Here is a 25,316-nt window from a genome sequence, read left to right on the forward strand (position 1 = left end):
CGTGAAATATGGTCCGCAAAGATGGTCCACTCGAGGAGGAGGGCGGGCGGGGGGGGGGGGGGCAGGCAGAGTCGTCGATTCCGAAATTTCGCCGTATAATGTCTATTATGCACTATCCGATGCGTTCGATTCACGCTACGACGCTCGCGCCCTTCGCACCAACAATAATCTCTCGCACAATTCACTTGTAGACATCGCACTCGCGAAAATGACACACGCACGTACGGGAACGATGCGAGTGCGTCCGCGGCCCGTTTCTCACTTGCCGTTGCTCGTTCAAAGTTTCGAGAATCGCAATTTCGCAGTATCGATACTCTCGATACTATCGATGTACATCCATTCCTGAAAACGTCGACTCTCGAGGTGTCGGTGCGCAGCGACATTCCCACTTTTCCGTGCAATTGTTCTTCCCGTCCTCCGTATGATTCGCGGTGATTCGACTCCCGGGTGCGAGAGTTCCGTGCGAACGACGTGCGAGGAATTTTTCAAGCTACGCGGCCATTAATAAGGTGAGCGACGTTAGTCTCGTCGCGCTCGAAGGAACGGGGTGGGGAGGATCTACTTTCTCGCGGCGGAGGGCGCTTACGTACGCAGTCGCGGCTCGCGGGTGACGTTGTGTTGTGAGTTGTGAGTTGACATAAGTGCGCGGAATCTGTGCCCTCGGGAGTCTCTCCGCGCCGTCGAGTCAGGGTAATCGTCGGGTAGAGAGCGGGAAGAAGAGAGCGTGCGAAACAGCAAGAGGAGAGCCGAAGGCGAGCGAGCGTCCCCTCGCGCGAACGGGGGACAAAATGAAGTTCCAATACAAGGAGGAGCATCCGTTCGAGAAGAGGAAGGCCGAGGGCGAGAAGATACGGCGGAAATATCCGGACCGAGTGCCCGTGAGTAGAGCGCCGAGACTGGCCCCTTTTGCGTCTCGGAATGCGTGCCGAATTGCGCGACCAAGTGACAGGAAGAAGCGTCTGCGGTCGCGTAATTTCGCCACGCCAGAATTACTATGTACGTGCGTCGCGAGCGAGAGAGATGACACGCCGCAATTGGACGAGTTGGATCCAACGTGCTTTCGTAACGTGCGTTTCCTGGGCTCGGTGGGAGCTCAAGGTCGCCTTTTATCTCTGCGTCATCGTCGTTTCGTCATCCGTTGTTTCGCGTCGACGAGGTGTCAACCTCGGCAATTCTTACCTTTTTTTTTTTTATGCACCTCGCGAAATTACGCGATTCACGCGATTCACGCTATTTTCGCGTTCCTCTTTCGTGTCTCCTCCCCTCCACGCGTATCGATCTTGGTTTACATATGCCGTGTAAGCGACGAGGTTTTTTTCAAGCCTCTCCAAATTTGTCGCTCACTCTCTGGCTTGAACCTCGAAATTGTTTACCCTGAGACTGTTTATTTCCATCTCAATCGGATAAGCTCACTCGCTCTCTCTTTACGTATTATGCGCCGTCAGGAGGACAATTTCTAACTCCATTTTAGAATAAAGTTTACAGACAAAGAGATGATTTCTATACCTCGCTGCTAGATCGGGCTAAAGTTTCCTCTTAGATTTACAGGCGCGTAAAGCTTCTATCTTTATTAAGCATCATTTTTCCATTAGTTTTTTACGTTCGCTACTTCAAGATCGCGTAACAACATGACAAAGCTGATATATTACCGATTTCTTCTTTTCGACGCAGTTGTCGCAATTTTTTATTTCGAAATTTAAATTGCATATAATTTAATATGCCATTTTAAAATAAATTTCAATTTGCAGTCTGGCAAGTAAATTAAGAAATTAAAAATTCACGAAACGAATATATTTTAATATGCACAAATGGAGAATTATACATTTTTATTGCTCGACACATGTTATGGCACAAAAGTCTTGTTTATTAATTTTTTCCTAAATATTTATAATACTTTGATTGTCTTCACGAAATTGTTTGCATTATTAATTAATTCATGACCAAAGTATATGTTTCCAACCAATTCTATAGATATCTAACCTCATTCTTTTTCTTTCTCTCTCTACAATACTCGTGATCATAATCATACGTTAAAGAGAAAAGATTACTTGTTTATCACTCATGTATATATGAATCATCGATCACATGTTTATAAAAACATTATTATTTGAAATTTTTATTGTTCTGTGAAATATGCATATTCATCAAGGTCAATCGTTACAGGATTCGAATCTGGATCTTGTTATTTAATAATTGTACAAAGTTGATGACAAATGCATATTTGAAAATTCTTTGATCCGAGCAATGAAACAGAAATTAAGTCTACTTAAAAATTTTGTTAGCGAAGATTAAAATTAAATTTACAACAAACAAATGACAACTTTAACAGAAATAGATTTATGGAATTTGATTTGTTTGATTGAATGATGGAACTAATATATTTTTCTACAATATCGTCAACTACATAATTTTTATCTTTCTATATTAAAAAAATACTTAAGATAATAAATGTTGTTGTAGGTAATAGTTGAGAAGGCGCCTAAAGCAAAGATTAGTGACTTGGATAAGCAGAAGTACTTGGTACCTTCTGACTTAACTGTCGGTCAATTTTACTTTTTAATCCGTAAAAGAATTCATTTACGTCCCGAAGACGCTCTGTTCTTCTTCGTCAACAACATCATTCCTCCAACAAGTGCTACCATGGGTTCTCTTTATGCGGTAACTAAAACAAGCATTATATATATACAATATGTATTGAATAAGATATCTTGATTATAATCGTTGGTTACTAATCTTACTCAAATCTTTTTAATCAGGAACATCACGAAGAGGATTTCTTCCTATACATAGCATACAGCGATGAAAATGTGTATGGTCATTAAACTTCCTGGGATGAACAAACCGACAAAGGATTCAGCAACCAAAATCTATCATCTATCAATGTAGTCCTCATAGACGCTTTCAAAAACTGAACATACAAAATAACATCTATTAATATTTTGCGTAAAATTTTATGTCTCGACACTGCACTTTTGCTTCCTCCAAAGAACTACATTTGTCTTGTGAGATGATAAGAACGCTTCTTGTCGGTTCCATTTTACCATCTAAAAGGGCTTAGTTTATTCTATGATTTAAGAACAATTAATCTGTAAAATTATGTGATCATGTGTAACATCTAGCCTAGCCAAAAAAAAAAAAAAAAAAAAAGAGAAAAGAAACTAAAAAAGTGTTTGTATTGTCGAATATCACTACTACTTGCTGTCACATATTATGTTTTATTGCACATTACAATTATAATGTTCTCTGAAATAATACTAGCTATATCATACCATTATAAATTTTAAGTATGGTAGGAATCTATACGTGATATTATTTTCATCAATCTAGGTTAGTGTTATTGTACTGTATATGATTTTAATGTTATTTGATCGTGGGAAGGACGAAGAGAAATTAATAGACATGCAAGTGAGAAGAAAAATTTTCTGTAACGGCTAGAAAATGTGAAGATAATAAAAAAAGTTAAAACGCGACGAAAACGTTTAACTAATTTTTCTATTTTTATATTAAATTTGTTTTAAAATCTAATATACCATCTCCTTTTATTAAACTTGCTTGATCGGTTGTTGACAGAATTGACGTTCCTTTCAATATACCAAACTTGTTTTGACCGAACATTCTAAATTTTTAACTTGTTTGTCCCGCGAACTCCACACTTTACGCTCAATATATATCTGAAGAACGAAGCCGAATCAGTAGTCAACCTCCTAGCAACGAAGAAACAGTGAATATCATGGCAAGTTATGAAAAAAACGATACAAACATTACTGTTGATAGATATATTAGCCAATTATATAATATTAGTCAAGAGGACAGCAACTGGATCGTCACGAGTTCTTTTATGATTTTTACAATGCAAACAGGTATTTAAAAAAGTAACAAGTCTTCGAAAAACAACTTAAAATTGTTTTTGTCGCATTTCTTATTACATGTGCAAATATTAATTTTATATGCTGTTCGTAGGATTTGGAATGCTAGAGTCTGGTTGCGTCTCTTTGAAAAATGAAGTCAATATTATGATGAAGAATGTAGTCGATATAGTCCTCGGTGGTCTAACTTATTGGATTTTCGGATTCGGAATCAGTTTTGGTTTGGACAAGCCTAACAATCCTTTTATCGCCATGGGAGGTCTATTCATAGATCCTCCTATCGATGATGAGTACATGGGTTCCATCTGTGCCGCATTTTTATTTCAATTAAGCTTCGCCACCACTTCCACGACCATCGTTAGTGGTGCTATGGCTGAACGGTATTTATTCCATAAATTTCGAAAACAAATTTTGTATATATTGTATTATATACATTTTACATTTTTTTATATTTGTATATATTTTACATTTTTAGATGCAATTTTAAAGCATACTGTCTTTTCTCCTTTCTAAACACTATCGTGTACTGCGTGCCAGCCGGATGGGTATGGGGCGATCACGGCTTTTTGAATAACATGGGAGTTGTGGATATCGCTGGCTCAGGACCGGTACATCTCGTCGGCGGTATTTCAGGTATAATCACAATGACAAACACATGTATTTAATCAAGTGATAAAATTATAGATGATAAATATATTAATTTATCTATTTTTTTTTCTCATACAGCACTCGCTTGCGCTATCATGCTCGGTCCCAGAGTAGGCAGATATGACAACGGCAACGATCCTCTGCCGCTCGGATGTCCTGTTAATGCGATCATGGGATTATTCGTATTATGGTAAAACAATCAAATTATTATGCATCGAGAAACGTGTAATAAATCGCAAAATACATAAAGTGACTACAAATTACGTAGGTGGGGCTGGTTAGCGTTTAACAGTGGTAGTACATACGGAGTAACCGGAGAACGATGGAAGTATGCAGCTCGAGCAGCCGTTTCTACGATGATGGGCAGTATGGGTGGTGGACTGATCGGTTTGGGCTTCAGCTTGACTAATCCGAATGGAATCGATATCCTTAGTCAGATAAATGGTATTCTCGGTGCACTAGTGGCCATTACCGGTAAATGCTTGATCGATATAGACATAATCAAAAAGATGAAATCGAGTTGATTTTAATTTTTAATCATAACTTTACGTTAGGTGGATGTTTCTTGTATAAAGCCTGGGAAGCGATGATAGTTGGGATGATAGGTGCTTTTATTACGTGTATCGCAATGCCAGCGTTTGATAAAATTCACATAGATGATCCTGTTGGAGCTGCCGCCACTCACGGTGTGTTTAATCACGTCGAACTTTTGTAATTTCATAATAAACTCTTATATTTATCACGAAATAAACATTCGCATCTGTTTAAAATATATATAGGTGTAACTGGCATCTGGGGAGTTATCGCCATTGGCTTATTTGCTGATAATCCGTATCCCCTGGATACCACAAGTGGAAGGAAGGGTTTGTTCAAAGGTTCGCATACAATGATAATTTTATACATATCTTTCCAAATTATCATTTATAGCATATAAATTTATTAAATTATATTTTATGGTATATAAATTTTTGTAGGAGGCGGCTGGTATCTATTAGGAGTGCAAAGTTTAGCCGCGCTTTGTTTAATGACTTGGAGTTTTAGCACCTCTGTCTTACTACTTTGGGTATATAGTTTCATTCTTTAAAAAGAAATATATATAAAATAGATGTAAAAGACACTTGTTTTTTTACAGATAATAGACAAAATAATACCGATTAGAATGTCGGTTTATGAAGAACTTCTCGGAGCAGATCTTGTAGAACATAGAATACGTCATTCAAAGGTACAAATTTCATGAATTCTTTCTGTTGTCTATATTTTAATCTCTTAATTTTTTTAATTTGCATTGTTATACAAGCTATTTAACTTACGTGGGATATGTTTGTGCAGATAGGTGTGAGTCGTGCCATGTCGGCACTTCGGCCATTTACTATGGAGAAGCAATTAAAGACTGTACCTCCCGTGGGCATAAATCCTGGTAAAGCAAAATTATCTCTATTTAAAACCTCTATATCAAAATGCTATAATAAATACTATAGTACATTACTCATTTCTTTAATTCAGGTCATGATTCGTATCTCGCTCAGCATAAGAACAAAAAATTGGAAAATTGTTCAAAGTCTGGAAAACAACAGCCGCAACCAAAAAAATTGATAACGAGAAATTCTCAAATTAGAACAATCACAGACTCCGCGATATCTGCGGAGCCGAAGCCGCACTTTGCTTGGATGGATTAAAAGGTAAAAAAAAAGAACTCGTACAACACGAAACTTATGGTATCGATCATCAGATGTGAATTTATTACAAATGTAAAAACATATACACGTACACTAATTTCTAATTTCGTCGCATTCGTCTTAATACATCCGAAAAATATGTGTGCGGAAGACACATATTCCTTAATAATTATTTTTAAGTTCTTACACATTCATACGCAAATAAATATTAATCGTGTACATATACACGCGCACGCACACACGATATAGAGATAAATAGATATGATAAACAAAAAATCACAGACAAACTGAATTTCATGTAGTTTATGGCACGGATATTTTTTCGGTTGAATAACTTTAACTAATTATCCATTAAGATCCTATCTACAATATGTATAATGCTCACACATTATTCTTGATATCTATATTAATGCTCATTAATATAGGAAATAAAATATTTCTATAAATATGTATTTGTGTCTTCATAGTTTCATATGCCGAAGACGATTACATCAGATTACTCTACTTCGTTTATATATTGGCAGGAATTATCCCTGAAGACCACATTCAATATATATTCACAAAATACCATTCTTTTTCCTTTTCAGATATTGTACTGGTGCATAATGATATTTACAATTTTTATTATGCTTTCATATCATGTAATATTCTTTCCGATCTTCTATTCCAAGTAATATTTTTAAATTGTCTAAATTGATTTTTAAAAATTTAATATTGAATATATGTATATGTATGAACAGAAGGATTTGTAAGTATTCTGGAAGTGTTAGACTAGAATATCACACTTTTTTCAGATTTACATAATGTATAAGTAAAATTCCGCGTATTTTTCTAATTTTTTTCGTACAATATCATTTCGTTTTTATAGCAATTATTATATAGTTCAATATTTAAGTTCAATACATAAAAAAATGTATGTCTAAAAAATGAACTATATTGTGTTTTCTAAATACTACATGTATATGTAACATGTGTATAGTATATGTGTGCTAGTGATATGGTGTGTATGTGTGTTATCTTCTCTAATAAGTGCAATAAAAAATATTCTAATATTTATATAACCTGTTCTACAAAGACTTTGCTAAGAAGGAGACTTACCAATTATATGTTATATGTGTAATTTTATGGAACACAATAGGTTGGATGTATATGATAGCTTGCAACTATATCATTATTATATACTGCTTAACGCCCACTGAGAAACTTCCGTAGGGAGTCCTGTATAATTTTTCACAGCGTCCATAATTTGTTGCGATGTTAATGTAAATTTGTAATATTGATATTCCTTTTCGAATTTTGTATTTGTGTTTCCAACTGGTACCAAAAGTTCTAAGTTCTAGAAAATATATGTACGTTTATCCAACTTCTTTTCAAGTACTCGAGAAAAAAAATGACTTTAATATGAAAGTAGCTTACCTTGATATGCTCGAAAGCTTTCATAATAACTGGTTTCTGAACAGACTGTATAGAGGAATTCTGATTTGCAAACTTAATGTAGCGATTGTAGACCGCCTCGAAATTCAATGGCTCGCCGTCATAAATCTCCGTCTCGTGTTTCATTGCTATAATCTACAATAATATCGCGATTAAAATACTTTTTTTATTATAAATAAATTAATTTCACAGAAAATAATTGTAAGGAACGTACTAAACACATTTCCAAAATGGATAATCCCTCAAGCATCAACAATTTATCGTCCTCTGAAAAGATTTTACTCGCTTCTACAAAATCATTCACTTCCAATTTCTGATGTTTTTCAGATAATGTTGAAACAGCGACTGCGAGAAAATTTCTGAAGCTCCTCTCGCTTACATCGATATGATACATTCTCTTGAGTAAATTCACCATTGTAACATTGCTAGTTAAACTCTTAATGTAATCATTCCACATAGAACCAAATTGTGGATCTATTGTACAATCGTCATATTGTTGCTCAACTTTATTAACGTTCTCATCATCAGGTAAACTGAGAAGATTTTGAAAGAGTTCCAAACGATCGTCAAACGCGGACATGGGCTGTTCTGAGGATGATGTATCGCCGGGAAACAAGAATATTTGACGATGTGAAAATCTCGACTTGACTCTCTTCTCCAGTAACTCTACGACATCTAATCTACAAGTAATTCCAAATACACATATTGGCACCTGCAAAATTAAAGTTTTTCATTCATATCAAATTTTTACAAAATCTTTTTTGAACGATATTTTAATACATTTAAATATTTACCTGTGCAGATTGAGCAACATCAAATAGATTATACAATAATGTCTGATTGTGATGTCCACAGAATAGATCAAATTCGTCAAGTATAAAGATGATTGGTTTTGAACGTTTCTTATCACCAGATTTCAGGCAATCTAAGAGGAAACTTAGATTTTCTGCAAATGTCCCGAAAACCTTATCACCAACTACATTTTCCAATTGCATCTGACGAGTTAGATCTTTTAGTGCCAAACGATCATCGATATGAACTAATCCATGAAGGTTCACTATTAATGCATTATCTTTAAAGCTTTTTAAAGCTGACAATTCCTTTAAAACGCTATTGACAAGCTAAAATTATAATAAATTGTTATACATTAATTATAGATGTATATGTAATTGTTATACATAATATATTTTTACATATATTTCTAAAAGATAACTATACCGTTGTTTTTCCACTGCCTCTGGGTCCGATTAACAAGGCAGAATTGCTTTCACCCATTTCAACCGTACGTTTCACTAAATCCAACACATGTAATCGCTCTTTAACATGATGTCTAAACTTGGTTTCAGGACACATTATTCTACGCTTCAAGTATTTTCGTGTCAGCAATATCATATTGTCTTGAAAGTCAATCGCCATATTTTTCTTCTTACTCATTGTTCTTCTCAAATTGAAAAGCTGTTTAACAGAAATGGAAGACCCTGTAAGTATAAAGTTTATCAAGGTTTTAAAAATACCATTTCCAGACACTTTACATAAATCGATAAAGCTATAAATCTGTCCAATAAAATTTGTATTTTTTCGAATAATCAATAATCCGACATCAGTCAATTTATCATTGTAGACATATTACAATTATTATTAATATATAAATAAAATTATTACGATTATATATAATTGTACTTTACCTCTAAGGCTTAGGAGAGAAACGATGTTTATAAATATAACATGTATTCGGGATGAGAGGATATATAACCCAATCTCTCGCGAGCGAGAGTCAACCACTCGAGGAATATATTTTTTCCGCAAACTTACGCGAATTTTTGACACTTGAATTGTTTTCGGTTGATTACCACGTCGCGATGTCACCGTATTTTAATGCAGAAAATAACGCTGCACAGGTGTAGCGGAAAAATAATAAATCCAGTCCCGGACGCTGAAAGGAAATAATATTTACCAACCAAACATGGATGATGCGGTGCAATCGCCGGAGAAGAAGAACTGCACCTTCTTGTTTAAAAAACGTAAAATTCGTAACAATGCTGCGAGAAGGCGAAAGGAAGCGGACGACGGTGGTGGTGAGTCGTTGTAATAAGTATCGATTTCAAGACTAATTATAGATACCGCATATCGGATAAGTTTTGTTAAACCAACGAATTTTAGGTTATGTCTAAATAAACATATTGTGGATAAAACATTTGTGTATCACTTTTTACGCAGACAGCAGCGAGGATGAGACTACGGTGGTTAAAAAGGAGAAGAAGCAACACGATCACAATCCTATGATACAAAGCGTGAGTATTTTGCAATGTGATGAAATTGTAATCTTCTATCTACTTAAATTATACCATTACAATTTGTGTTTTTTATCATTACAATTGAATGTTTAATAAATCTAGAATATATTTTATACAAGAGTGATACATATATAATCTTTGTTTCTCTAGACAAATGTAAAGAAGCAGCAAGAGAGGACCAATTATGACGATGATAGTGACGACCATAATATAACTGTCTCGTATAAAAGTAATAAAACTGCTTTGCTAGCTGGCCCGAGTGACCAAGGAGCAACAGCTATTCTTCAGACAGAAACGGAGAAAGACAAAGATGCTCAGGCATTATTTGAAAAAGCTCAAAAAATAAATGAGGTATTTTGAACAAATTATTCATTAGATACATTAATTAAATTTAAAATTAATTTAATCTGAAAAGATAATATTATTAATATTATCACTATTTTGATTATTAGGAATTAGAAGGAAGAGAGGATGATAAAATTTATAGGGGCTTGAATAATTATGCACAATATTATAAAAAGAAAGATACTGCAGCTGGAAATGCATCTAGTGGAATGGTACGTAAAGGACCAATTCGAGCACCATCTAATCTCAGAGCAACGGTGAGATGGGATTATCAGCCTGATATATGCAAAGATTACAAAGAAACTGGTTTCTGTGGTTTTGGAGGTATATGTGATTATAATTTATTTTAATTAGATATTATAGTTCAATTGTTTTTTTAAAACAGATATAATACAAATTTTTCTTTAAATTTTTTTTAGATAGCTGTAAATTTCTTCACGATCGATCAGATTATAAATTGGGATGGCAATTGGAAAGAGCGGCTGCTACTGGAGAAAGTAATAGTGGAGATGAAGACGATAAAAAATATGAGATTGACAGCGATGAGGATAACTTGCCATTTAAATGCTTTATTTGCAGAAATAGGTTTACAGATCCAGTTGTTACAAAGTATGTGTTATTTAGTTATTATTAATCAATACTTATGTTGTATCAGTATTTTAATATATAGAAAGGGCTAATCTATTAATTTTGTTTTAGATGCAAGCATTATTTTTGTGAAAAATGTGCTTTGGAACAGTATAAGAAAAGCACACGATGCTATGTCTGTAACACCCAAACTAATGGCACTTTTAATCCTGCAAAAGAACTCATTGCACGAACTAAAATGGAGGAGAAGGAAAAAATTACCGCAGCAAGCGAAGACTCTGACGCAGATTAACAAAAATAAAATAATCTCTATTTCCAAACGTAAAATTTTTTAATGATTAATGTATAACATGAATAGACTATGAATAGAAATTGTAAACGTTAGATTACTTTGATATATGTCGTCGACATGTATTTATTATAGTTTATGGAATAATTAATGGTGAGTAAACAATCCTTCAGATAATTTCCCAATTTTTTTCTTAATGCTTATTTATTCTTTAAATAACAAAGATATCTTACGAAAATGTGTCAAATTTATTATGAATATTTCATTGAGCTAATAAAGATATGTACTTATGATCTAATATATATATATATATATATATATATATATACACACTATGAAACGTAATGTCTATATAACAAGAGAAAATTATAGAGATTATTCAATCACAGATTTCTTTAGGTGTTTGCATAGATACAGGACTGTATACACATACAAACAGAGTATACTCACGATCAGATATATACATAATTTAAATATAATGTATTCACATAAAATACAATTTTTTTTTTTGTCAAAAAAAATAATTTAGAATACTTTTATTATTATTGTCAAATGTAAAATTTGTAAATATGCATCTTGTTATTTTTAATTATTTAAAAAATATATATATATTTCTTTTCTTTTTTTTGCAGTATATATCTCTTTGGCCGGAATCAGTCTCTTGGAATTTAGAAGCCATTCCGCTAATAATTATCGGGCTAATGATTCGCAGGGGAGACCCCTGATCGGGGCGAAGGCGCTACGTGTTGGGGCATCGCGACGCGAATCGATACACGGCGCAGGCGGCGTGTCGACGGCAGTGTATATGCAACGGCAGTGTTGTTTCCCTCCGTACCGTGAAAATGTCACGATCGCTTTTCACGGACCGCTCTTGCCGGGACCGAGTTCCGGTGTCCCCGCCTTGCTCGCGGCGCGCGAACGCGATATAGGAATCGCGCGAAGATAAATCAGACGGCAGAAATCTCGCAATCTCATTCGGAAAGACGCGTCGCGACCGATCACTGCGTTCCGCGGCGAAATCATCCTCCTACTACGCCGAGAATCGATTCTCGACGGAAGGACACGGCGCGCAAAAGGACGCGAACTCTACGCGGTATATTCCTGGACTGCGCCGCATCTTTTCGACGAAGCGTTTTGTTATTCGCGGAAAGTTTATTATTGCATCTATATTTATAACGGGAAGATCTACATATTTCTGAGTGCGACGCTTGGTGATTCGCCTCGCAAAAGATTTAACGCGAAATCGTGCGGTGATTGCGCGGTTGAGGTAGGTCTTGGCGTCGCGACGACCAAGAAAGAGAAAGAGATGGAAAAATTTTACTGAAAGATATCAAAGATATCAATTTTAGAATTAAAAGAGATAAGATGGTGTGATTATCTTAGCGTGGGATATCGTAATGTTCATTAATATATACTCTCCGTATCTATATATATTTCTCGTTAAATATTCAAATTATAAATAAAATCCACGACACGAAATCGCTAGTCATCGACGGATCATCATTGTACGTCTGTCTATACCCACGTACTGAATCGTCGTGTACGATATTGTTACATAAATTTATTCGCGCGTTCGATCATATTCACACTCTTGTGCTGTCGCTAACGTATATGTCGCGTGTAAGGACGCGAGGGTGACTTTGTGACGAGTAATCGACTGCAGCTGTTGGCGAAGAAGTACGTCGCGTCGCACGATGCTGAATAAAACAGCAGCCTCTTATGAAGAATAGTCTCATCCTAAAGTCCAAGTGTGCTCCAAAGGCTGAGAGTCGACGACGCTCTTCATCGATAGCCCGACGATCCGCGAAAATTAATCGACACATCCAACGACGATTTTCTTCATCCCGATGCGAGAAATCTGCGAACAGAGAAACGGTATTAACATTGGAAAGGTGCGGTATTTCACGGCGACTCCCTATCAACCAGGTGGGTGATTTACGCGCGGCGTGATAAGAAGGCCGATGTGATAAGCGGCTATAATGACATCAATTCTCGTACGATCTTATAAACGTTCTTCTCAATTATGCTTTTTTTGTACCTTTCTACATTTTCTATAATTCGATATTGAAATAGCGAGCAAAAAGATAGACCAGCCTCGCGATAAGAATATGATTAGTAGAAAGAATAAAAGTAAAAAAAAATTTTTTTAAACATTATTATGTTAAATAATATTATTAAAAATTGTTATTTCATCAAAACTCGACGTTGACATTAATAATCGAAATCGAACTATGTTTTGACAAAAGTCGCATAGTTATGAGCAAGAACAGATTTTCTTTCTCATTTCGATTCTATTTCTTGTTTACGTGGTGTTAATTATAGTTTTACGAGACTGAATTATTATTATTAATAAACGCAGATGTATACAGACAGATATTGTCTTGGCGACAGGTTTTGCATCCGATATCCGTGTTCGTGCGCGTCCGAGAATAATCTCTATAAATCGCATGTCGCAGTTCTCTCTGTGCTTCATCGTTTGGCTCGTATTCATCGGTCGCGCTTATCTATGGATATCACGTTGGTCCCATGTGCGACGCATACGTGTAACGTGCTGACAATCGAATACAGTGATAATGAGCATGCAATTACGGAGATGACTATGTGTCGGCAGATACGCAAGTTCAAATAATAATTAATCGTCGAGTATTTTTCTTCTTTTTTGCTTCATTGACATTGAGATAAATTTCATTTTGTCGCGAATGTATCGTTTTTTAGCATGACATTTTCAAAAAATTGTTTACCTTCAAACATCTTTGTGTATATATATATATATATATGTATGTATTCATATAACTGTTGTGATCGAGCATCCCGGATAAAGTTCTGGCACGACATTCGGAGTCAATATTTCCTTAGCGTAAACGTCGCGGAATGTCATCCGTCATTTGTCGTGACTAATTTGCAATGTTAAATCTCTTGGCAAGTAAGTCTAAAACGTAATCTCTCTAGACTCGCTCCGAGATAAATTAGATACAAAATTTTGTACAGAATTTTTTTCTAAAGAAAATTGACTCCGAAGTACACGTATGTTTTCGCAAGTGTTTTTCATTGTCAATTTCATCTCCGAATAATGTATACTCTTCTTACAAGGCGTTCTCGCGCTCGTATAATGAGGCAAGTATGAAACAAAACGTTAATGTCCGTCGTCGACGGACGGTCGCTACTATGTAGGTGTTCGGTCGTGTTTCAAAAATAACTGACGACGAGAAAATAGAGAACTGCGAAATGTGACATTAGCGGATATGTGGTTGACACGTGGTGCACATGTATATATACACACGGTATTTACACACTCGCAACTCCATGTCCATGTGTATATACTTTGGTGTTCGGAAAATGTATATATACGGGGATTACGGAGCCGTGTGTAATCAGTTTCGGATCGATAAATCGCGTACATATGCGGTCGCGTCCGCGACAACAAAATACACGACGCTGAGCGTTTGAAAAATTCAACTATAATTATGAGACATATGAAAATAGCACGCAATATGTTCTCTCATCTGTTCGCACCTGTCCATCTTCGGGAAGATTAATGCTCCATATCCTTTCGTCGCCGCAAAATCGAGGAATATAATTTTAACGCTTCGTTTTTTTTTGTAACCAATGACGCAGTAGCACTTTTTCCTGCTTTTTTTCAGCAGCCGGGTACCGTTGACGTAAAATTGCACCTTTTCACGATGAGATAAAGTTGACAGAGACGACTGTAAACAACAACATGAAAAAGTTAATAAAAGTGGAAAATTTAAAACTTGAGATACAAAATTTCTATGATATATGCAATATTTTTTGAACTTTTGCATGTTTTACAATATGTTACGCGTCTCTGCTATTTTACTCTCATACAAATTTGCTAGTTTATTTATATCTACTTTCTTTCGCAAATCCTTAAAAATAATTGCAAATTTTTTATCGGGTTTCCTGTATATACATATATATACAATAATATATGCGTTGCACGGATTATTATGATTAATGCAGATCGATGAATTAGTATGTATGAACACGAGAAAGAGAACCTATGCGTAATACGCGCGTTACCCTAGCAGGTCTTCTATTAATTCCAGGAATTAATCAGCCTTGGTAAAACGCGCGACCTCCGCGTGCTTCAATGTGGGCTCATAAACGTTGAATTACCGCTGCGAAATATAAGTGCACGCAAAAGCGACTCCGGTTACTTTGAGTTGTAAGGTCAACGGTACAAGCACAAGACCGGTATATCCGCTTGTAAGATGCATCGAAGAACAGGGACGAAATTTACGATGTTTCGTGTAAATATCACCTATAAAAAAAAGAAAGATATTATTAAAATTATGTTAGCTAAAGATATGTAAAAACTTTGAGATCAAACGGGTATAATGCAAGATTTATCTTGCACATTATAATTCCATGCAAGTACATCGATCGCGATAAACATAAACGCAACACGAGTTCAATAACGTTCTCTCGCGTTCTTATTATTGGCAAGCGGTGATTGCATATTTATCGCTAGCCGGCTAGATTTAAGGCGTTCGCGATAAAGGTCGAACATTTGTTTCACTTTTGTCACACCGTGACGAATATTGTACACATTCAAGAAACGTGGTCAGTGAACCGCGCTTATAGACGTGACGCATGCCTTTCCACGTGTACAGCATGATAAACTTCACAAATGCCAAGCACAATAATACAGTCCCGCGTGTATTGTTAACACACACTTGTCCCTGGTCCACGTCTAACTTTCCACGCTCTGCGTCATACAGAACGTGAAAGAAGGATCGTTTAATATATTAATACGACGAATTTTATTAACGATCCGCGACGTAAAGGAGGCTACAATTTTACAATATAATAATAAAATTAGAAGATATTTTTTTTCGAAGATCGCGCAATTCTTTACGCTCCGCTGTCGCGCGATGTCGGAGCAATCTACCGTTTAATATTATATCGTAAAATAGATCGCACATGACGACGCGTCTTGTACGTGGAACGCAGTTACTTTTATTCTTATCGAAGAAAGCTTAGTTTAGTTTCTCGTGAAAATCCTTTTCTGCCTCCCGATTCTTTTATTTCGACTTCCGGCTTTGCGTGTCCCTCAAATGTCAATATTGTCGCAACCGATTCCCGCTCTTTTATCTCTCGACTCGAATTCATTTTATCTTATCTCTGTGTTAATGTGCAGCGCGACATAAATCGAGAGACCTATCTATTACAAAAACATTCAGACTCGTGCTATATATACTTATAATGCGTGTTTTAATTACAATTGTTATGGATATCAAAAAATAATTACCGAAAGAGATATATATATATTCTCTGATGGCAGGAGAGGATGCGTCAGAGAATATAATTCAACGAGATATATATTCGCCTATTGCGTATTCATTATCTTATTATTCCGCTTCGCCAGATGGTTTCTGGCAGTGATGCCCTCATCGGAGGAGGAAAGCCAGTGGCTCGTTGGCAGCGGGGGCGGCCTCGCACCCTCCGGCGGCAGCGTGAAAGCGACGAAAGCGAGCCCGGCCGAACGCGGCCTGAACACTAGGACCGGTCTCTACACCGAGGAGATGACGACGCAGCCGACGAGCGTCACCACGGCCGGCGTCAACTCGGCCTCGGCCGACTCCGCGGAGCACGATCTCATCGACTCCACCGCGGACGCGACCCTCCTGGCGCAGTTCCACGAGGACGCCATCAAGCAGGTGATTAGAGAGGATTGTTTCAGGGAGATGCTCGACATTTCTCGGCTTAAACAAGCGTCTTTGACCTTTGACTCCCGCTTTCTTCTTGAAATTATAACCTTGTCAGATTATAACCTGTCAAGAAGAAAGCTTTTATTTTTACGTGTCAAACGTCAATGATATATATATATATATAATTAGGCTTTAAATTCGTGAAGCATATAAGATTGTCGATCGAATTACCCAATAATAATCTCGCAGTATCTCTCATTGCAATTGCAGTATATATTTTTTTCCATATATTTTTACTTACGTTTCGAAAATTATGTTGCTTTATTTGTGCGTCAGAAACATGAGTCATTTCAAACCCAATCGATTACGATCACTAATCGATTATCGAGTTTTACGATCGATGCGTATCGATCGTAGAACTCGAATTCGAAAGTCGTTGTTTTATTGGCCGAGGGCATCGAATGCAATGTGTATAAAAATATGCGGGATGCAATAAAAACATAACCTAGGTAAAACGGCGTCGTTTTTTTTGTTTTGTTTTGACAGGGACCGAATTGTTTGCTCAAAGTGAATGATTATTCCTTCATTCGTGAACCCGAATCTTTTTTTTCTTATCCTGGGAAAATGGATGAAGTCCTGGACGAGTCGATCGTCAAGGCAAAATACGTACCGCGCGAAGTACCGGGTTATTTGAAGGATTTCCCAGTAAATATTCTTTTCTTGACATTAGAGGTTACATTGATAACTTCTCTACAGCTGTGTTAATTTTTAATTCAAAGGAAGCTGCAATTGTACACTAGATGATGTCTCAAATAATTATTGTTAAAATTGATTATATGATAATGCATATGTCAGTTTTTTTATTTAAAAAAAATTTTTTTGTTAAGTTATAATTGACATTTGACAAAACTGTCCGATAGTTTAATATCGCATTATTGCAACAACATATATCTATTTTTCTTATATTCAAATCTAAATAAACATAAATAAAATATATAACATTATATTATTGTAATGTTGCAGGCTGGTGTTGGTTACTTCCAAATACTTGCCGCTTTTTGTACAGGCTTGAGTCTTGCAGCGGATACTGTTGAATTTTTTGTTGTTCCTTATATACTGCCAAGTGCAGAGGTTGAGCTATGCATCGAGGATAACGAGAAAGGATGGCTTGGTGAGTTGAGATTGCATATTTTTTATGACTTGTGTTGCTAAGTAATGTAATTTTTCAGGCAATATTACTCTCATTGGTCTTGCACTGGGTGGTTTATTCTGGGGTGGCCTCGGGGACAGATTGGGAAGACGCAGGTCTCTCCTATCAGCCATGTCCGTACACTCTCTGTTCAGCGGTGTAGCGACATTTATGCCCACTTATGGCACTTTTATGACAGCTAGATTCTGTTCGGCTCTTGGGTAAGCAATTTTTTTTGGGGCATCTTATATGATTTAATATTGTCCGGCTTAATAAGACTTAAAGTAAGTATCCACAATTAGAAATAATTATTATTTAACATTATTCTATCCTATTACAGGGTAGGAGGAGCTGTTCCGCTGGCATTTGCATATCTCGCGGAATGTTGTCCACGATTAAGCAGAGGCCGTTGGATAGGAATACTCGTGGCGGCGTGTGCGCTCGGAGGTGTCTACGCCGCACTCTTAGCTTGGGCAGTGGTACCCACAACGGGAGAGATGGTTGTTTTGGAAAACAAGGAACACTTTAGCGCTTGGCATCGTTTCCTGTTATTATGTTGTTTGCCGGCGTTGTGTTCCACATTTGGTCTTATCTTTCTACCGGAAAGTCCGAGGTATCTTGTTGAAGCCGGACGAGATGTGGAAGCGATGATGGTTTATCAGGTATAATATACATATAATATAACCAATATTATAAAATTTATTCCTTTTTATAATATTTGTATCTCTTACGATATAATTTAACGTTTCAGAGGATATATAAAAAGAATAACGCCCGGAAAAGTGCGACAGGTACTCAGTATCAACTCTCCGAATTGGAACTTCCGACTAAAAGACCTCGCGGTTTGGCACCACCATCTCCAAGTAATCATACTAGCGTTTTGGCGGACATAATATATTCGATTGAAATGGTAAATATCTCAGAGAAAAAGGTTTCTAAATCACATAATTATATATAGATAACTTGAATATAAGATTTAATTTATTCTTTACATAGTTCTGGAATTCTTTCTTGGAATTATTCACTGCACCTCATTTACATGTGACTTTAATTCTATTGATTATCTGGTCTGCAGCTTCATTCAGGCAAGTTTCTTTGCATACATTTAAATTAATTAAATTATCATTAGTTAAATATTTTATAAATTTATTCTATTTATGCATTATATGTTCAGTATTTACGGTCTTATGATATGGTGTCCCGAATATCTGAAACTTCTGCGTGCAATGGAATATGAAGCTCATACTGAACACTTTCAAAGAGTGGAATATAATGATACAACGTTTACTGGTTCTTGGGAAAATCGTCAGTACAAAGATTCTACATTTTTTAATTGCAGGTACAAAAACGTTATTTCCATTTATCATTATAACAAGTAATATATATCTCTCAATTATATAATTTATGTATATTTGCAGGTTCACTAAAATGATATTTAGTCATGTCGATTTTGACAATTGTTCGTTCCAATCAGTGGAGTTCAGTAGCATTAAGTCTAGCAAAACTCATTTTAGGGACAGTGTTATTATATATTCAAAGTAAGTAATAACATTTATACAATATCAAAATTCTTTTTATTTTATCTCAATAACAGGACATATACATATACATATCTTGTTACAGATTTGTTGACACAGATTTATCTGCACAAGTTTTCACTAGATGTAAATTGGAAAATAACACAGAATTAAGTTTAAGCGGACCGTGTCCGACTCTCGATTTGGATTATAATATTTATATCGAAGAGGCGTTGCATGCTCACCTCGTTGCTCAATTGGCTTTTGTGCCTGCTGCCGCGCTCGCAGGTTTGGCGCTTACTGTTCTTCAGCGGCCAAAATTAATTGGTTAGTTGATAGTCTGGTTGAAGGTAATAAATAGACTTTGAGCGTAACTTTAATTAACAAATCTATTTTTTAGGTCTTTCACTTTTTTTCTCTTCCGTTGCTGCGTTGTGTCTGATATTAATTCACAGAAACAGTTCAGCAGTTCTGGGCTTTGAAGGTGGCTTTACAGCACTGTTTGCTGTTGCATGGACATCGTTAACTTTGGTGACAGTCGAGAGCTTCCCCACACATTTACGGTAAGGAAGTAAAATATTATCTTATTAGCTTTTAATTCGCGCATTTTAGAAAATATCATATCTTACGCGTTTTTTCTTTCTCTTTTTTCTAGATGCACTGGTTTTGGACTCATAGCAGCAGCTATAAGAATATCGGGTCTGATAGGAACTACAACATATCAGACATTAGTGGATACGTCATTAATTGCACCAGCGCTATTGACAGCATTGGCGTTACTGATCGCTAGCGCTGCAACTTTTAAATTGCCTCATACTCATACTGTCTTCTTATAAGCTTTCCATCAGTAGAATGTCAACAATGCATATCCAAAATTGAAAACTTATTGTTGCATATGAAGCGAACTTATATGAAGAATTGGACTTTCAAAGACTAATCTCGAATACGTCGGAGACAGAAGAGGAGACACGTATGTTGTTTTTTATTCTTTATCCTTAAAATTTATTCATGAAAAATGATGTTCAAGATATGTCAATAATTTGTTGATCAAAAAGGAGAACATTTTTTAGACAACAAGACTTTGTATAAAGTGAGATATCCTAAGTAATAATGACGATAAGCACTGTTGTCTTTGGAGACACTTGCATATTTGAAGCGCACAGAACATAACATAACGATTTTAGCTTGCTTGACACAAAGTAATCTGGAGTTGGATCAAAGTATTCTTGTATCCTATTGCTTATAGAATGTGAACAAATAATGTTATACGAGAATGATAATAATGTTTGGCAGAAACAAGACGAAAAATTTCAAGATCAGCTGACACGATGTTTCCACGCGTAAAATAATTACTCTGAAACTAATATAATGACTCTGATATATTTATCTTTGACGATAAACTGTTCTACAAGTACTGAGCAATGGATACGCGCATATGTGCAACTATTTTAATAAGGCATATGCCACGAAACGTGTCAATTTTAATAGAGGATGTACACACAGTCATCCACATAATATAATATATACATATATATATATTAAAATACAATTATTAGATTCCGATAAATATTAATTAGAAATTGGCAGTGCTGTTTGATATCTCGATTGTTATTCCAGAGACACAATGGTTATAGAATACATAGCTATTCTTACTTTTGATTGATAACAATTGATGCACGACGTGGAATTTTTCGATATACTCTGATATAGTTTATGGAAAGTAGATTCACTCAGATGTGATCACGTAGAACTCTACGTGAATATTTACTGCATATATAGACAGACTACGATGATGCGTACAACACAGATCACATTTTACATGTTCTTGCGAAAAGAAAAATGAAAGAAATTCGCTTTACACATGTGAAAAACATTTCTCTACACGGGAAAATAACCGAGTAATTGTATATTCAGTATACTTCCGCTTTTTATCAATTTATTAGCATGCATTATAGATTTATTAACTAGATGCTAGAATATTGCTAATTCGATAAATGAGAAAGAGAGGCATTATTCACATTATGTAAACGCTGCCGTATGAAAACCTCAATTCCTAGATGAAGACTTTCGAACGGAAAAAAATAGAGAAGATTCAGCTTTATAGCGTGAAAATCCAAGAGATTATCGCCTCTAGTCAACGTTAATCGTCTTTAAGCTTACAGTACGATCAATTATGAACGTGCGTCTAATTTTCTAGTGACACGTATATTAAAACGTAGAATCTTATTTTCTACAAAAAGCAGAATTACATCCACGTCTTGACGTATATATATATATATATATATGAGATATAATCTGTAATCTACTTGGAAAAACTCTTTGCTAAAGTTTTATCGTCGTTAATAACGAGACAATGAGTGGCACCTGGCAAACTGAAAGAACGTAAAGAGAGTTCCTTGAAAGATAATCTAATTCCTAGGCAATAAGAATGAAGAAAGGGAATCCGACGAACAACTGTCGCGACGATGTCTCGGCGTAACGGAACTCGGAAAATGCAACTTTGTCGAATCTTCGAGGAGTTTATCAGAGAAGAGCTACTGTCGGCAGACTTAGTAAGATAAATGTTTACGTCCCGTCACGGTTAGTGAATTTTTTCATATCAGACTGTTGATCTATATATACAGAAAGATTAATATCCAAAGCCGAGGTTTACGGATGTCTAATCTGAGGAAGGAGAGAAGTAGAAACGAAAGAGAATTAGCCGACAAACACGGGCGCCATTTACCACATTCCAGTGATTATCTTAGGGATGATTTCGTTTATTTCCGATGATATATAATTGTAACACAATTGAAGATCGTTCGTTTCTGCTTAGGGTAAATCACAATTCTTCGTAAACTTGGTCAACATGGAGCGCGAGTTGTGTCGGTATCGCTATTGCAATTAATATCCATTTATGTGACACATATATTGGGATACAAAGATACATTTCCAATTTGGAATACGAAGTTACGCATAAAATTAAGTATGTTCATCGTCGGGACCATGTAACGACCAGCTTTTATTAGCTTTTTTTCATATTGGAACTTAGAATTAAAATGTAATAACATTGAGACAACACCGATGCCGGCACATACTCAACTCCACATAATTAATCCTGCTACAATATATTCAAGTTTATCATCACACGTAGGCTATACATATATATTACATTTTACTCGATTACACATATCATATTTATGAGCAAGCACTTTAGATTCGTAGGCCTTAGTCAAATTATTGACTAGAAACACACGTACAGATGAGGGAGATACGGATAAAGGCAGCCGTGCGAGATGACTCTCGAAAAAAGTAGACTGATTGCGAGAATAGAAAATCTGCCGAGGCACTATTTCCCGAACTTGCGTTTCTTCAGCGAGAGTTACGTTAGTTTAGTTAGCCGATAAATATATAGTGTACGTATATATTTTTGTTTAACACAATGAGATTATCAATTGATCAAACTATGAAATCGAGAACAAACTGAGAGTTGAGATGCAAACATTTATATAATTTGATGACATCGCGCGCAAATACTAGAATATTAAATATAATATTAAATATAATTATTTATTTCATCGTGATTCGAGAATAATAATATACATATATGCAAATCGCACTATTCAGAGAGAAATTGGAATTTGCTGGATCAGTTTATAATATCATTGTGTCACAGAGAGAGACTGCTTCTTAATTGTTAAAGTTAAAAATATTTAATTAAATTTAAGTTAAGGATTTTATATATCATAGTCGACGCGAAAATGTTTTAAATTATTTTAATTTTTCTTTAGAATTTATATTTGGTCATAAACACATTTGACTGATCACCGTTTTTAATCTTTGTGATACATGGATAGAGAAATTATATTTCAAAACGAGACTTTTACGTGAGATTGTAGGGATAAAACGTGAGGATACGTAAAAGATAATGTTTTTTGAAAATTGTTATTGCGAAATTCTTATATCTATCTCAAAATTAATTATATAAAAGACTTATATAATTATTTTTGACAAATATGAAATTATACAGCAATACTATCTCATATATTACGATACTATCAGAGTCAAATATAATCATATTATGTTACTCGATGAATCTTTAAACTGTATAAGAAAAGACATTTTAATATTAATATTACTTATCGATATTTTGCATATTGTTAGGATAGGAAAATCAATTTTTTGCACTTTTTCTCTCGGATTTTCTCCTTTAAACAGTTGCACAATTACGTATAGCTAAATTTAATTTTACAAAAAGCAATTATGAAATAAACATTTCTCAACGCAATTAGCAATTAGAAGTATAACATAAATTTTATTCATTGAAATTAATTTTTTACTTGTGCTAAAAAGAATCTTTGGATCTTATTACGATTACTAATATTGAGAAACTTTTTATCGTAATGAGAGATTCATTATATTAAATTTTACAGCACGAGCGACAGGCTATTCCATTCTTCGAAAATACTTAATCTAAGAGAGGCTACATCATTTTTAGAATATTTGGAAAGAACTGCGCATAACATGTTATACTATACGGTAATAGAGAAAAGCAACAATTAATTTATTTACATCACAGAGCGACTAGGTAAAGTTTTATCTTTAATACAAGTTGTTCTATTTATCTTTCGATTAATTCACATTTGTATATAGTCTTTATATAGTGATAGTGTAATTTCACATATCGAATAATATCAGCCAATATCTCTCCGCTGTCAATCGGAAGAGACGTTACGCATTGATATGTGTTATCAATTTTGCTCATTGTCAACGTATATAGAAGATTGAACAAAAAACGAGATTACAAAACGTAATCCTTTAAGTAATAATTTCGCCAGCGAGGTAAAGTGAAAATCATGAATCATGAAGAATCTTGATTTTTTATAAAACATATTTCAGAGAAAAAGATATAATTCCATTTTTATTTCGAATGTGATATATGATTTATAAATGGATTGGACGAGTGCAATTATACATGCAGATGAAAATGATATTTTATTATTATATGCTTGCAATGTATGTATTATCTTTGAGCTGTATACATTTCTATGCTCTTAGAATCAAGTTCATAAATGCGTTATAGCGATCATTTTATACATTTTGCTCCTTCAAAATCGGTTTTTGATAGAGAAGTAAATATGCGAATCGGCGGATAAGAGAGATGGAGAAGCGTTTCAAGAAATTGCGAATGCTGTATACTATATCTATTTGCGAATAAATTTGATTTTTCCGATTAAAACAGCGGCGTTGAGAACCACAAACAGTTTCGGGAGTCCATTCACATTTTGATCTCGACGTAAAATTTTCTTACGATTAAGAGTCGCGAGTTGTGACGATAAGATTAAGCTGCGAAATGTACTATTGGATTAATGAGAATTTTATTGAATCTATAGACGTCTTTATATTTGCTCCATTCAGTGTTTGGCGAGTAATCCTTCATCCAAAATTTTGAAATATACTTTTCTTACAACATGCGCTATTAGAAACCTTTTTAGTATAGTCAATAATTTTTTGACCGAAGAATCAATGAAAAACTAAAGTTGTATTCGTTATATTTATAAATAATGTGTGTGTGTGTGTGTCAGAAATATCGTAAAATCATTATTAGGATTGTGAAAAATTTAAAACCGCTAATCAATATTTTATTTCATTAGCGAACAAATTTGCTGATGAATTTCATATTTATATTTTCATCATTTTATGTTTATATTTATTACAAATAGTAAACAAGATTAAAATTTTTATTTATTTTACAGTAATAAAAATTGATAAATCAATTGTCGATAAAGAAGTAATCTAACTCAACAAAAAGCGCCATC

General features: G+C 35.1%; 5 protein-coding genes and 1 long non-coding RNA gene across 14 annotated transcripts; 4 read left to right on the plus strand and 2 right to left on the minus strand.

Annotated features, from left to right (window-relative positions):
- Nucleotides 1-431: 431 nt before the first annotated feature.
- Nucleotides 432-3,154, plus strand: Atg8a (GABA type A receptor-associated protein autophagy-related 8a). Its single transcript, XM_083034946.1, has 3 exons — nt 432-878; nt 2,461-2,658; nt 2,757-3,154. The coding sequence occupies exons 1-3, from the start codon at nt 789-791 to the stop codon at nt 2,820-2,822; spliced, it is 354 nt and encodes a 117-aa protein (XP_082891072.1). The 5' UTR covers nt 432-788; the 3' UTR covers nt 2,823-3,154.
- A 149-nt stretch (nt 3,155-3,303) lies between these two features.
- Amt (Ammonium transporter) lies at nt 3,304-8,280 on the plus strand. 3 transcript variants are annotated; one of them, XM_083034908.1, is made up of 12 exons: nt 3,304-3,860; nt 3,961-4,246; nt 4,342-4,499; nt 4,593-4,704; nt 4,783-4,988; nt 5,069-5,200; nt 5,294-5,389; nt 5,489-5,577; nt 5,647-5,736; nt 5,844-5,931; nt 6,018-6,193; nt 8,153-8,280. In XM_083034908.1, the coding sequence occupies exons 1-11, from the start codon at nt 3,731-3,733 to the stop codon at nt 6,188-6,190; spliced, it is 1,560 nt and encodes a 519-aa protein (XP_082891034.1). In that variant the 5' UTR covers nt 3,304-3,730; the 3' UTR covers nt 6,191-6,193; nt 8,153-8,280. The 3 variants fall into 3 exon arrangements, with proteins under 3 accessions (XP_082891034.1, XP_082891035.1, XP_082891033.1); XM_083034909.1 differs by lacking the exon at nt 8,153-8,280 and adding an exon at nt 6,778-6,860; XM_083034907.1 differs by lacking the exon at nt 8,153-8,280 and having other exon boundaries at nt 6,018-6,236.
- Orc4 (origin recognition complex subunit 4) lies at nt 7,349-9,448 on the minus strand. Its single transcript, XM_083034912.1, has 6 exons — nt 9,310-9,448; nt 8,843-9,102; nt 8,419-8,745; nt 7,839-8,336; nt 7,607-7,759; nt 7,349-7,526 (listed from the first exon to the last, which is right to left on the minus strand). Exons 2-6 carry the CDS (start codon nt 9,056-9,058, stop codon nt 7,365-7,367), a joined length of 1,356 nt encoding a protein of 451 aa, XP_082891038.1. The 5' UTR covers nt 9,059-9,102; nt 9,310-9,448; the 3' UTR covers nt 7,349-7,364.
- Nucleotides 9,449-9,563: 115 nt separating this feature from the next.
- On the plus strand, nt 9,564-11,404 carry Mdlc (RING finger protein mdlc). The gene is given in 7 exon segments (XM_083034916.1): nt 9,564-9,699; nt 9,842-9,915; nt 10,069-10,269; nt 10,371-10,587; nt 10,683-10,804; nt 10,806-10,872; nt 10,963-11,404. Coding segments are annotated over 7 exon segments (1,017 nt in total). The 5' UTR covers nt 9,564-9,587; the 3' UTR covers nt 11,187-11,404.
- A 1,457-nt stretch (nt 11,405-12,861) lies between these two features.
- Nucleotides 12,862-17,152, minus strand: LOC145934491 (uncharacterized). 2 transcript variants are annotated; one of them, XR_014425039.1, is made up of 5 exons: nt 17,114-17,152; nt 16,413-16,935; nt 15,182-15,422; nt 14,654-14,844; nt 12,862-12,998 (listed from the first exon to the last, which is right to left on the minus strand). It is a non-coding gene; the product is annotated as an uncharacterized LOC145934491 (long non-coding RNA). The 2 variants fall into 2 exon arrangements; XR_014425040.1 differs by lacking the exon at nt 17,114-17,152 and adding an exon at nt 17,044-17,099.
- Nucleotides 16,546-24,887, plus strand: LOC145934458 (synaptic vesicle glycoprotein 2B). 6 transcript variants are annotated; one of them, XR_014425031.1, is made up of 12 exons: nt 16,546-16,821; nt 17,836-17,983; nt 18,042-18,222; nt 18,342-18,663; nt 18,753-18,911; nt 18,998-19,086; nt 19,176-19,340; nt 19,420-19,539; nt 19,625-19,845; nt 19,919-20,081; nt 20,174-22,913; nt 23,931-24,887. XR_014425031.1 is itself a non-coding variant. In XM_083034894.1 (11 exons), the coding sequence occupies exons 1-11, from the start codon at nt 16,546-16,548 to the stop codon at nt 20,352-20,354; spliced, it is 2,025 nt and encodes a 674-aa protein (XP_082891020.1). In that variant the 3' UTR covers nt 20,355-24,887. The 6 variants fall into 6 exon arrangements, 2 of the variants coding, with proteins under 2 accessions (XP_082891020.1, XP_082891021.1); XR_014425033.1 differs by having other exon boundaries at nt 20,174-22,070; nt 22,143-24,887; XR_014425030.1 differs by having other exon boundaries at nt 20,174-20,488; nt 20,589-24,887.
- Nucleotides 24,888-25,316: the final 429 nt, after the last annotated feature.

Source organism: Prenolepis imparis, unplaced genomic scaffold (genome assembly GCF_030444845.1).
Source record: "Prenolepis imparis isolate NDT839.2.m4 unplaced genomic scaffold, iyPreImpa1.0 SCAF_3, whole genome shotgun sequence".
NCBI classification, from domain to species: domain Eukaryota; kingdom Metazoa; phylum Arthropoda; class Insecta; order Hymenoptera; family Formicidae; genus Prenolepis; species Prenolepis imparis.